Here is a 13275-nt window from a genome sequence, read left to right on the forward strand (position 1 = left end):
CTAAATCAGAATCAACAGCAACGCGAGACCATGAACATAACCATCACATGACTACAGGGCTGAGCGTTTATTACAGCCGCCCCCAAATTGCTAGGGCACATTTGCTCCCCAAATAAAGGCCAGACTAGTCTTCCCCAGATGGAAGGGCTGGCAGCATCACTCTTTGAGCAACAGGTCGGGTGTACACATGACCTCTAATGTGCACATCAGCTGACCTAATACACCCATCATCACTCTGGTGAACCTTGGTGACCCGTCTGATGGGCCATGAAGCTCTGGGCAGCTGCGGGTCCACCAACGTCACGACTGCTTTCTTGAAAAAACTCAGGGGTTGTAGAATGCCATTTCTGCCTTGTTTGCAGTGCAGGGAGGTACTCTCTAATGAATCTTACCAGAATTGGTCAGCGAGCACCTGTGAGTGTCGCCAACGCTTGTGACTCAGAATCTCTGTCTCAGGGACACAACTTGGGGAGCGATCCATCTGGCCGTCCCATCAGAAGACTGTTTGAAGTCACAGGGTCGCATCGGCCACGTCAGCTGAGACGTAGCCCAGATTCGTGCACTTGTAGGTCTCGCCACAGGAAGCTGAGGTAAGGGCGATCCTCAGTGAGGAGGTGTACCTGATGGAACATCCCCTTTATGTCCCCACTTACTGCTATGGGGCGTTCCCAGGAACCTCAGCAGGACTCCCAGTAAGGAAGCCCGAGGGTAGGGCCAGCTAGTAAGTACTGGTTTAGGACTGTCTGAGGTACTGGTGGGAGCAGTTGAATACGAGGCGAGACTTCCCATTAGGTTGACAAGATGATGGGGGATGTACCACTCCTCCTGGTGGGGGGGGGTCTGTTGGCTAACCTCACCACAGCACCCTCATCAGTGAGTTTCTGTATCTCTTTCGTGTAGGCCTCACTTGTTAGGGTCCTTCAAGAGGCGCCTCTCAGTACTTCGCAGTAAGGGCATGACAGAGTTTTTGGGAGCAACAAGCCGGGCATGTCTGGATGGCGAAGTAGCGGCGTAACATACCTCTGGATGCCATCTACTTCTGTGCGGACAGTTTTAGCGTTGAGCATAGCCACTGCCAGCTGGTCATGCTTGGACCGTATCACTTCCCTTTCTGGACGGTAGGGAACTGAGTCCATTTGCCACAACCTTTTAACATGTTTGTATAGCTCTTCCGGCTGGGGAAGGCAGGAGTCAACAGACACTGGACATAGTTTCGTGGGCTGCCCCATGCGCTGTACCGGCCCTTGTAGGGTCCACCCCATTCTTGTGTGGACAGCAGCAGGACTAGCGGGTGGTCCCAGCCTGACAGGTTCAACTGGTGTGATGAGGTGAGGCTGATCTGAGCCGATAAGGAGTGATGGTTCAGCTTCTCTGAATGCAGGTATGGGAAGGCCACGGAGGTGTCTGAACTTCCTTTGAAGGCGCTCAATAGGGTAAGTGTACTGGGCAAGGCTAAGACGCTGGCTGTAAACGCACCTTCATCTTGTAGCTATTGTGAGGACTAGTAACTGAGGAGACACGGAAAGACACTGTGTATCCAGGAAGTACTTGAATGTCCTGCCTTACAGTGCGCAGTGGAAGGTCTTCTGGAATGCCCTTTATGCCAAGCTTTGGCTGCCCTTGGTAACAGCATTGATCTTTCAGACCCATCATCTAGGATCGCGTAAGTGTTCAGGGTCCGTCCCCATAGTGGATAAGATGGAACCACCATTAACATAACTCTGTTCCTGCACCTGGTCGATCGAGGTAGAGAGAGTTTGAGGTGGAGCTAACGAGACAGGTCTCTTGTTTAGCAGCCATGTCTTGGTTGCTCTTCTCTGACTTAAAGTTAATCTCATGGAGAGCTAGGAGGTGCTTGCCCTAACAAAGATTGCAGAACTTCTTCAGTGTGCATTGAGCAGCTCGATGGGCACATGCACCAGCAGCGTTTATTGGCCTGGATCCACTCTTTAAGCTGCTCTTTGGAGAGCTTTGCAACTTCGCCACACTGGCTAAGATAATGTTTGTTACTCTCACAGTAGGGGCAGTATGCTTTAACTCCTAAATCTTCCCCTTATCTGGTTTACACCTGTTGGGAAGGGGTGGGTGCGGACTCATCAGCACCATGCAGGACCGTCACTGTCTGTTTTGGCAGCATGACTGTCATTCCTTACGCTTGGCCTTTCTTTGTTGGTTTGTGTAGTAGTCGGACTGTCGAACCCCTGACACCATGACTCATAACAAAGCCACTCCGACAGGTCAGGGAGGGTGTGGCTGGTTCCTGACCACTTAAACTGTTGTCGGCGGAAGTCAGCACGCTGTTCAGTAGGGAGCTTGCTTAGTAGGCGAGCTACATGGGAACCACAGTTCAGTTCAATTTCCCCAGCTGGACCTAAGGTATGCAGTAAGCCTACTAGGGATTGTATCTGAAGGGAGAACGTCTGGAATGCTGCAATGCCGCCACGCTTAACTTCAGGGGTCCTCAAGGACACTAGCTATTCTCCTGAGGGCAAGTTGGTGTGGTTGGCCAGAGGGCTGCCTTAGTATCACTGTATGGAGTTGGGGAGTTCAATAAGCATCAGCAATAATCCTAGCTTCTTCTAGCCTAAGGTGGTCCACAAGTGTCTGATAACAGAAAAAGTTCAGTGGCATTGACTGGAAGCAGGTTCTCTAAAGCTATACGCAGCCTTGCAAACTTGCTGGGGTCTAGATTGATGAACTTTGGGATGGTAGGGTTAGGCCGTCTGTACAGTGGTTCAGATACAAGTGGTGGATTGCTATCACTAGGAGGGGGCATGCAAGGAGTTGTCCCAACAGCCGGTGAACATGGCTGAGCTGATTGAGGTGCCAGATGCCTGTCTCTGCATTCACAGGAGCTGGGTATGGACATGGGGGAGGCAAAGGAGGCCATTCAGGAGGATGAACAGAGTCATTAGGAGAGGGAGGGTAAGAAGCTGATTACTAGCTCCTTCAATCTTGAGGGCCTGCATATTACTTTGCAGGTCTGGCTCAGGGTTCACGCCATGGGGGAGGAGGCCAGTCATTCTTCTCATTAGGGTCTGTCTTTAGGGGGTAGTTAATAGGAACTATGGAACTTGACAGTTTCTCTGCAGTTGGAGAGGGGCTATGGGTTTGGGCCCTTTCTGTTTTCAATGAGTGGGCGATGTCTATTAATTCCTTAATCTCACTTCGGGCCTCAATCAGTTCCTTTATGTCTTCCTGGATCCACTGCCGTGATTGTTGCAACTTCGCATTCTCCTTCTGTATTACTCTGATCCCTTGGGAGAAGTGGTAATTGTGGTAGGAACTGGCCTGGTACAGGGCTGTAAGTGGAGACGGTGGCAGGTTGTCCCATTCCACATCGGTTCTCTGGAGGCGACGTGGGGATATCTGAGGAATCTCGGAGTGAGCAGCATTCCCATAGGAGCGCCGGGAGAGGGGTGTCTGGAAGGGGGTCACCTGGACTGGATAGCTTGAGGGGGTGGTGGTGCTCTTACTGTACTTGGAGGTGGCAAATCTTGTTGCTGATATCCCACATAATCCACTTCATAGTCCTGTAGTCTAGGAGTAGGTCGGGTTTGTCTCTTAGGTCTCACAGTAGGATACATCTCTTCCACTGAGTCCATCTTAAATACAGTTATCCGAGTCGAAGGACAACATTTTAGTGAGGCTATGATAGCAGGGCTAGTTCGTTTAGAGGCTAACTGTAGACAAGATGGTGTGTCGGTCAGAACACAGGGATGAAGACACTAGACTCCAAGTATGTCCTTCAGCAGGCTTACTCCAGCTAATATTCATGAACATAGTCAGAAATATTTACAGTTAGGGAGGGTGATGGAGTGAAGAAGTGAGTTTTTTGTCATTAACTGAGTGCAGAGAACATTAGCTGTAGGAGGTGAAAGGCACTTATTTCACTGGGCTGCTCTTCTGTACTGTACTACACATCAGGAGAAAAAACCTGGCTAAATCAGAATCAACAGCAACGCGAGACCATGAACATAACCTCACATGACTACAGGGCTGAGCCTTTATTACAAGTAGTTAGCATTTAGCATTACTACATACAGTCAATGTTGGCATATACAGTCAGTAGTTAGCATTTAACATTCCCTTACCAAAAAATAGTACTGAAAAGTATATAAAAAGTAAACTGGAAGTATACTTGAAACATACTTGCATGTACTACTTTTTGGTAAGGGTTACCATATACAGTCAGTAGTTAGCATATACACTCACTAGTTAGCATTTAGCATTAGCACATACAGTCATGATGATGTCAACCAGATTTTGCTGCCTCTTGATGATGGTAATTAATGTCCCCAGAAAAACTGGACATGTACATTCTGAAGAAATCAGGTGTTTGGCTCCACATGAACTTTGCTTTGATTAGTTCCAGTTTTGTGATTTGTCATGATGCTCAGTATCTTGGTGTGACTCTTGATCCCACCTTCTCCTTTGATATCTATATTTGGAAAATTACCTTAACTGCTTCATGTTTTGGTCTTGTCCATCAGTCTGTTAGATATTATGGGTCTTTTTTCCCACAGAGAAGTTTCTGTTTCTTCTTGAAGGCTTTGATGGATTCAGTGCTTTGATGGTCTTTGTCCTTTTTTTTTTTAATCTGATTTTATTTGTTGTATAATTTTATGTGATGGTGTTGTGATGTCTGACAGGGTTCTCACCAGCGCAGTTGAGCATAGGGAGCCCCTATGCTGTGATTTGGGCCCCTTTGCTGTGATTTAACCAGCATTGGGGCCTTTTGTTTATCTTTTTTTTTTCTTTTTTAAAGGACATGTCACATGTTATTTAATATCCCAGTTAGCAGCACAAAGTGGCCCTCCAAATGCAGGAATAGTGTTTCAAAGGGTTATAAATTTCAAAAAATTTTCGGGATGCCCCCATACACTCCTACAATTCTCGCGCTTGCAACACTCGTTGCATGGCTGTGAAAAAAATCCTGGTGAGAACTCTGCCTAAGGTCTTCATATGTTCATTCATTCATTTTGTGTGGGATCCTGATTGTTTTCTGGTGACGGTGGTTCAATATCTTTCTGTTGTGTACTTTTGTCTCTAGCCGAGTTTCTGTCTCTGTGTCCCAGTGGGAGAGGATACGTCACAGCGGGTCCAGGAGCCTTCAGCTACAAAGGTACAACTTCATTCAAGGTCCGAGGTTCCTTTATTGTCATTTACATATTTCACATGCAAGCAAAATTCATCCTCAGGCATTATGTCCTCATAAATAGAGATAACTAAATCAATAATACATAATTCCTGAACAAAAAATATGAATCTGCGTCTCCCGTGTTATTATGCACAAAGGCAGCTGCACTGCTGTGCACCGCCATCTTGCCAAGTGGCAACACCTTCTGGGTGTCTGGGTTCTCTGGGTTGTTTTGGTGTCTGGTGTCGAGATTCTGGGTCTCATGGCGTCATGGCGTCTGGGTGTCAGGATGTCTGGGCGTCTGGGCGTCTTGGTGTCTTGGTGTCAGTGGCGTCATGGCGTCTGGTGTCATGATGTCTGGGCGTCTGGGTGTCCATGGCGTCTGGGTGGTCATGGAATGTCTGGGCGTCTGGGTGTCTGGCGTCTGGTGTCATGGCGTCATGGCGTCTTGGTGTCTTGGTGTCATGGCGTCATGGCGTCATGGCGTCTGGGTGTCATGGCGTCATGGCGTCTGGGTGTCATGATGTCTGGGCGTCTGGGTGTCATGGCGTCTGGGTGTCTGGGTGTCATGGCGTCTGGGTGTCATGATGTCTGGGCGTCTGGGTGTCATGGCGTCTTGGTGTCATGGCGTCTGGGTGTCATGGCGTCTGGATGTCTCTGTGTCTCTGTGTCTGGATGTCTCTGTGTCTCGGTGTCTGGGTGTCTCAGTGTCTCTGTGTCTTAGTGTCTCTGTGTCTTAGTGTCTCTGTGTGTCTGGGTGTCCAAAAAATTGTGGAAGAGGTGGGCATGTCACAGCATGTCCTGTGAGACTTCAACACGAAGGTCCTTTTGTTCCGCTGTCAGCAGCAGCATGAATTTCGCTGCCACTCTTTTCATGGCCAAATCTTCTGTCATAGTGGAATGTACCGAAAAAGTGCTGATGTCCACCTCGTCCACAATTTTCTCGGATAGTCACACGACGGTCCCGCATCACCACAGCGTTCACTTTGGAAATGATCTGGTCATTTTAGCTCGTTTCAAAACGGCCACCCGGAGCGTGGGCGGCCGTCTTTAAACCGGTTGTACCGCTCCTTAATCTGTGTGATGCCCAGAGGATCGTCACCGAAAGCTGTCTGAATCATCCGAATGGTTTCCACCTGGCTGTCACCCAGTTTCTGGCTAAATCTGATTCAGTCGCGCTGCTCCAGTCGTTACGCCATTTTCCTTGCAATGAAAATCCGCCGAGAGCACAACACACGACCTCACACAAAGGCTGCTTACCAGAAAATGACGCAACCGACAGGCGTGAAAAAAAAAAAAAAAGGTGGGATACTTTTCTAACAGACCTCATATACTGCGGTGTTTTCAGTGGTTCAGTGTGTGCAGAGAACAACAAGAAAGACATTGTAAAGCTCCTGCTGGGATGTTGGAGGTGTCTGGTTGCTGATCCTCTTCTCTCTGCTGGGACAGGGGCATTCAAGGATTATTCTTTACAGCACTCAGTCCCGTTCAGGTGCTGTCCATCTGGTTTCACGTCCAAGAAGTCACACAGCACTCAGAGCACAATATGCCACTTTCAGTACAACCAGATGTGTTTGATGTGAAAGAAGTAAATTGTACAAATGTTAAATCTTTTGAACTGAAATCTGGTTGACTGTTTGTCAGCTGATCATTTGTTCCGTGTGTTATTTTGTCCCAGAGTTCTGTGAATACAAGATGCTGCACCAGTTTGAGCCATCCATTAGTCATGTACTTCAGACACACTGATCACATCTTCATCATTTCTGGACTGTGTGTTGCCTTCTGTGTTGCCAGATGTGGATGAGTGTAAGCGTTTTCATCCTGATGTGTGTAGAACGGAGTGGTGTGTGAATAACATCCCAGGATACAACCTGCTACTGCTCCAGTGGATACGTCTACGACGGGACGCTGCTGGAGTGTGTAGGTGTGTACAACACAACACCAGTGGTGGAAACACAAACCTTCTCCAGCCAGCAGGGGACAATCGCTCAGCATGCAAGACCCACTGCAACACCACCCTGTATAAGCAAAATAGCAGCTTCCAGTGAACATCCAGTAAAACTTTGCTTTTAATCCTTTTGAAAAGCAAAGTTACTACAGGCTCAATCATACATTTGCAGCAACTGCAAATCCTCTAACTCACAATAGCACTTTCACTGCTTTGGGGGTGTGTCAGTCTTAAAATGACAGTTGGTCGGGTGCTGAACTGGCAGTATTGATGTATTCTGTCACAAGAAACCTTTTGCACCTTAGACCACCAATAACCAGGTCTAAAGTCCTGATGCTGCACATACAGTCTGCCTGCACATATCACCTGCAGCTATGGAATATTTACATGATGCCAAAAAAGGAAAAAACAAAAATGAGGTGCACACATACATGTACAGTAGTGTTCAGAATAATAGTAGTGCTGTGTGACTAAAAAGATTAATCCAGGTTTTGAGTATATTTCTTATTGTTACATGGGAAACAAGGTACCAGTAGATTCAGTAGATTCTCACAAATCCAACAAGACCAAGCATTCATGATATGCACACTCTTAAGGCTATGAAATTGGGCTATTAGTAAAAAAAAAAAGTAGAAAAGGGGGTGTTCACAATAATAGTAGTTTGGCATTTAGTCAGTGAGTTTCGTCAGTTTTGTGGAACAAACAGGTGTGAACAGGTGTCCCCTATTTAAGGATGAAGCCAGCACCTGTTGAACATGCTTTTCTCTTTGAAAGCCTGAGGAAAATGGGACGTTCAAGACATTGTTCAGAAGAACAGCGTAGTTTGATTAAAATGTTGATTGTAGAGGGGAAAACTTATACGCAGGTGCAAAAAATTATAGGCTGTTCATCTACAATGATCTCCAATGCTTTAAAATGGACAACAAAAAAAACAGAGATGCGTGGAAGGAAACAGAAAACAACCATCAAAATGGATAGAAGAATAACCAGAATGGCAAAGGCTCACCCATTGATCAGCTCCAGGATGATCAAAGACAGTCTGGAGTTACCTGTAAGTGCTGTGACAGTTAGAAGACGCCTGTGTGAAGCTAATTTATTTGCAAGAATCCCCCGCAAAGTCCCTCTGTTAAATAAAAGACGTGCAGAAGAGGTTACAATTTGCCAAAGAACACATCAACTGGCCTAAAGAGAAATGGAGGAATATTTTGTGGACTGATGAGAGTAAAATTGTTCTTTTTGGGTCCAAGGGCCACAGACAGTTTGTGAGACGACCCCCAAACTCTGAATTCAAGCCACAGTTCACAGTGAAGACAGTGAAGCATGGTGGTGCAAGCATCATGATATGGGCATGTTTCTCCTACTATGGTGTTGGGCCTATATATCGCATACCAGGTATCATGGATCAGTTTGGATATGTCAAAATACTTGAAGAGGTCATGTTGCCTTATGCTGAAGAGGACATGCCCTTGAAATGGGTGTTTCAACAAGACAATGACCCCAAGCACACTAGTAAATGAGCAAAATCTTGGTTCCAAACCAACAAAATTAATGCTTGGTCTTGTTGGATTTGTGAGAATCTACTGAATCTACTGGTACCTTGTTTCCCATGTAACAATAAGAAATATACTCAAAACCTGGATTAATCTTTTTACTCACATAGCACTACTATTATTCTGAACACTACTGTGTATACAGTGCATCCAGAAAGTTTTCACAGCGCTTCACATTTTTCACATTTCATTATGTTACAGCCTTATTCCAAAATGGAGAAAATGTATTTTTTCCCCTCATAATTCTACTCACAACACCCTATAATGACAACATGAATAAAGTTTTTGAAATTTTAGCAAATTTATTAAAAATAAAAAGTAAGGAATCACATGTACATAATTCATGTACATAAATATTCACAGCCTTTGTTCAATACTTTGTTGATGCTCCTTTGGCAGCAATTCGAGCCTCAAGTCTTCTTGAATATGATGCCACAAGCTTGGTGCACCTATCTTTGGGCAGTTTGGTCCATTCCTCTTTGCAGCACATCTCAAGATCCATCAGGTTGGATGGGGAGCGTCGGTGCACAGACATTTTCAGATCTCTCCTGAGATGTTCAATCAGATTCAGGTCTGGGCTCTGGCCTGAGACCACTCAAGGACATTCACAGAGTTGTCCTGAAGACCACTCCTTTGATATCCTTGGCTGTGTGTTTAGGGTATTGTCCTGCTGAAAGTTGAACCGTCGCCCCAGTCTGAGGTCAAGAGCGCTCTGGAGCAGGTTTTCATCCAGAATGTCTCTGTACATTGCTGCATTCATCTTTCCCTCAATCCTGACTAGTCTCCCAGTTTCTGCTGCTGAAAAACATCCCCACAGCATGATGCTGCCACCACCATGCTTCACTGTAGGGATGGTGCCTGGTTTCCTACAAACATGATGCCAAAGAGTTCAATTGTTGTCTCATCAGACCACAGAATTTAGTTTCTCCTGGTCTGAGAGTCCTTCAGGTGCCTTTTGTCAAACTCCAGGTGGGCTGCCATGTGCCTTTTACTAAGGAGTGGCTTCTGTCTGGCCACTCTATCATACAGGTCTGATTGGTGGATTGCTGCAGAGATGGTTGTCCTTCTGGAAGGTTCTCTTCTCTCCACAGAGGAATGCTGCAGCTCTGACAGAGTGACCATCAGGTTCTTGGTCACCTCCCTAACTAAGGTCCTTCTCCTCTGATCACTCAGTTTAGATGGGTGTCCAGCTCTAGGAAGAGTCCGGGTGATCTGAACGTCTTCCATTTAGAGATGATGGAGGCCACTGTGCTCATTGGGACCTTCAAAGCACCAGAAATGTTTCTGTTCCCTTCCCCAGATCTGTGCCTCCAGACAATCCTATCTTGGAGGTCTACAGACAATTCCTTTGACTTATATTATTTGTACCATTGACAGAATGTAAAAACATTCATTATTTGTTTTATATAATGGCTAAAATAGATCCTTGTCCTCATTTGATATTGTATTCATTTAGAAACAGAAAAGTGACTTACATTTTGATGTTCGTCACTTTACGTAGGAGTCCAAAATTGTTCTCAGTCAACTTGCAAGAACACTCCTGACGATGTAACACTCCGTGATGGCGTCTGTTTTCCTCACTCTAGTGAAAAATCGCATCAGAGACGTGTCCAGCTTTCATCCTAACTTCATCCGAACAGCTCTTCATGCCTCTAGACGGCTTACGGCATGGATTTGTTTTGGGTTTTTGTATGTGTTAGAAGAATTAGCAGCATCAGTTAGCTCATTCAAATTGTCATCCTCCAGCAAAACAACTCCGCCATGTTTAGCTAAACGCCGCCCCCGGGCAGTGTGAGCGTGTGTGTGGTGGTCGGGGCGTGTAATAGCACATTTCATATAGCACCAAATTGCACACTAAAAGAACTATTGCACAGTCAATGAAACAAACAGCAAATGGGCCCAATAATCCATGTCATGTGACATACAAGCCACCAATCAAATGATCCACTCAGCAGTTACATAACATGCACTGTCACCTGTGGGGCCTCATATGTAGACAGGTGTGTCTTTCCAAATCAACTGTCCAATCAACTGAATTTACCCCAGATGGACTCCAGTTAGGCTGTGGAAACATCTCAAGAATGATCAGTGGAAACAGGAGGCACCTGAGCTCAATTTAGAGCTCCTGGCTGTGAAGGCTGTGAATACTTATGTACAAGAGATTTCTTAGTTTTTTTTTATTATTATTATTTTATTTTTAAATAAATTTGCAAAAATCTCAAAACTTCACATTGTCATCATGGGCTGTTGTGTGTAGAATTTCGAGGGAAAATGAATTTCATCCATGCTGGAATAAGGCTGTAACATAACAAAAAGTGAAGTGCTGTGGATACTTTCTGGATGCACTGCACACACGCGCACAGACATGCACGCACACACACACACGATGCTGGACTGAAGAAGCATCGCTACATATTTCAGTCAGTTGATTGAAATTGACAAAGACTGGAGGAGAAAGTGAGGAGATTTTTAAACACAAATGACTCAGCAGCAGACTTCAGATGTTTCTTTGTAACAGTCTGAACATCTTTATCTTCATCACAGGACAAAACCAAATGTCATCCGTGTAATTCAGTTATGTGAAAACACGTTGAAACTCCTTGCTTGGTCCAACTGTGACATTCATTCATTTTTGTGTGTGTCAGATCAGATGAGTGTGAGGAGGAGAGCTGTGTGGGAGGCATCTGTGTCAACACAGTGGGCTCATATTATTGCAGCTGTCAGCGCCCTCTGGTGCTCGATGACACTCAACGCAACTGTGTCAACTCCTCCCTCCTCACTGTGGGTAAGACCCGCCTTCTTTTTCACACCTCACTGTGCTGGAGGTCTGAGCTTATTTGTTGTCACTTTATGTGGCTCAGGGGTTCTGATGGACTTTCTCCACACAGTCCAGTCCTGAAGCTCTGTTTCCTTTTGTTCTTTACTCGGTCCATTAACCTCCACTTCAGCCTTCTCTTCTTTCCCTTCCACACTCATTACTCTTTGAACAACATATTCGTCATCTCATCACGTCCAAACCAGCTCAGCCTACTTTCTTGGACTTTCTCCTGCTGTTATTGTTCCTCTTATTCACTCATTTCCTCTTCTGTCCAGCCTTGGAACACCAGACATTCTTCTCCTGCACTCCCTTCACTGCCCATGTCTCAGCCCCACATACGAGGTCTGTCCGAAAAGTAACGGACCTTTTTATTTTTTTCAAAAACTATATGGATTTGAATCATGTGCGCTTGCATCAAAGCAAATCAATTTTATTTATATAGCGCCAAATCACAACAAACAGTTGCCCCAAGGCGCTTTATATTGTAAGGCAAAAGCCATACAATAATTATGTAAAAACCCCAACGGTCAAAACGACCCCCCTGTGAGCAAGCACATGGCTACAGTGGGAAGGAAAAACTCCCTTTTAACAGGAAGAAACCTCCAGCAGAACCAGGCTCAGGGAGGGGCAGTCTTCTGCTGGGACTGGTTGGGGCTGAGGGAGAGAACCAGGAAAAAGACATGCTGTGGAGGGGAGCAGAGATCAATCACTAATGATTAAATGCAGAGTGGTGCATACAGAGCAAAAAGAGAAAGAAACAGTGCATCATGGGAACCCCCCAGCAGTCTACGTCTATAGCAGCATAACTAAGCATGGCATCAGCCAAGCTTGAACCTTCGTGCGCATGCGTGCGTTTTTTCACGCCTGTCGGTTGCATCATTCGCCTGTGGGCAGGCTTTGAGTGAGCACTGGTCCAGCCCCCTCATTGGATTTTCATTGTCAGTTGAAATGGCTGAACGACTGCCGCTTTGCTCCATGAAAATTTTTTCAGAAACTGTGTGAGACAGCCAGGTGGAAACCATTCAGAAATTCAGATGGCTTTCGGTGAAGATTCTATCAGCGTCACACAGATTAAGGACCATTACAACCGGATTAAAGACGGCCCCCAGCGGCTGAGGGCGCGCTGCGCTCCGAGCGGCCATCGACAGGCTGAAACGACGAGATCATTTCCAAAGTGAAGGCTGTGTTGATCCGGGACGTCGTCTGACTACCAGAGAAATGGCAGAAAATGTGGACATCAGCACTTTTGTGGCACATTCCACTGTTAAAGGAGATTTTGTAATGAAAGACATGCAGAGGAATTCGCGCGTCGGGACGGAGCCACTCATGGCGCACAACAAAAAACATGTCTGTGTTAGAAGTCTCACAGGACATGTTGTGGCATGTCCAGCTGTTACACAATTTCTCGGATACTCACTCGACTGAAAAGCCACGGAAAGCTGTCTGAATGTGTCCCACATTATTAAAGTTCTCCCTGATCTGCTAAAGTTGATGCCGTCTTCTGTTTATCGGATCATTGTTCATGTGGGAACAAATTACTTTGCACGTGTGAGGTCTGAGCTGACCAAACAGGACTTTAAAGAACTTTTAAACCTGCTTAAGCTGTGGTTTTTGGGCGGCATGTCAGTGTTTTTATCTGGGCCCCTCCCCGCGCAACACCAAGGCGATGAGCGTTTCAGCCGGACCCGCTATATGAACTCTTGGCTGCACTCTCTATGCAAATTTCATCAGATTAATTTCATAGACAATTTTAACCTTTTTTGGAACCGACCCACCTACTTCAGACCCAATGGTATCCACCTGAATAGATTTGGTAACC

At 45.9% G+C, this 13275-nt stretch overlaps 1 protein-coding gene across 1 annotated transcript in view; it reads left to right on the forward strand.

Annotated features, from left to right (window-relative positions):
• Nucleotides 1-12948, forward strand: part of LOC117506239 (latent-transforming growth factor beta-binding protein 4-like) — a 26958-nt gene extending 14010 nt beyond the window's left edge. The window contains exons 7-10 of the mRNA XM_034165733.1: nt 5054-5125; nt 6935-7064; nt 11284-11463; nt 12945-12948. Coding sequence (XP_034021624.1) covers nt 5054-5125; nt 6935-7064; nt 11284-11463; nt 12945-12948 — 386 coding nt within the window. The remainder of the gene's footprint in view (nt 1-5053; nt 5126-6934; nt 7065-11283; nt 11464-12944) is intronic.
• Nucleotides 12949-13275: the final 327 nt, after the last annotated feature.

Source organism: Thalassophryne amazonica, unplaced genomic scaffold (assembly GCF_902500255.1).
Source record: "Thalassophryne amazonica unplaced genomic scaffold, fThaAma1.1, whole genome shotgun sequence".
In the NCBI taxonomy this organism is placed as follows: Eukaryota; Metazoa; Chordata; class Actinopteri; order Batrachoidiformes; family Batrachoididae; genus Thalassophryne; species Thalassophryne amazonica.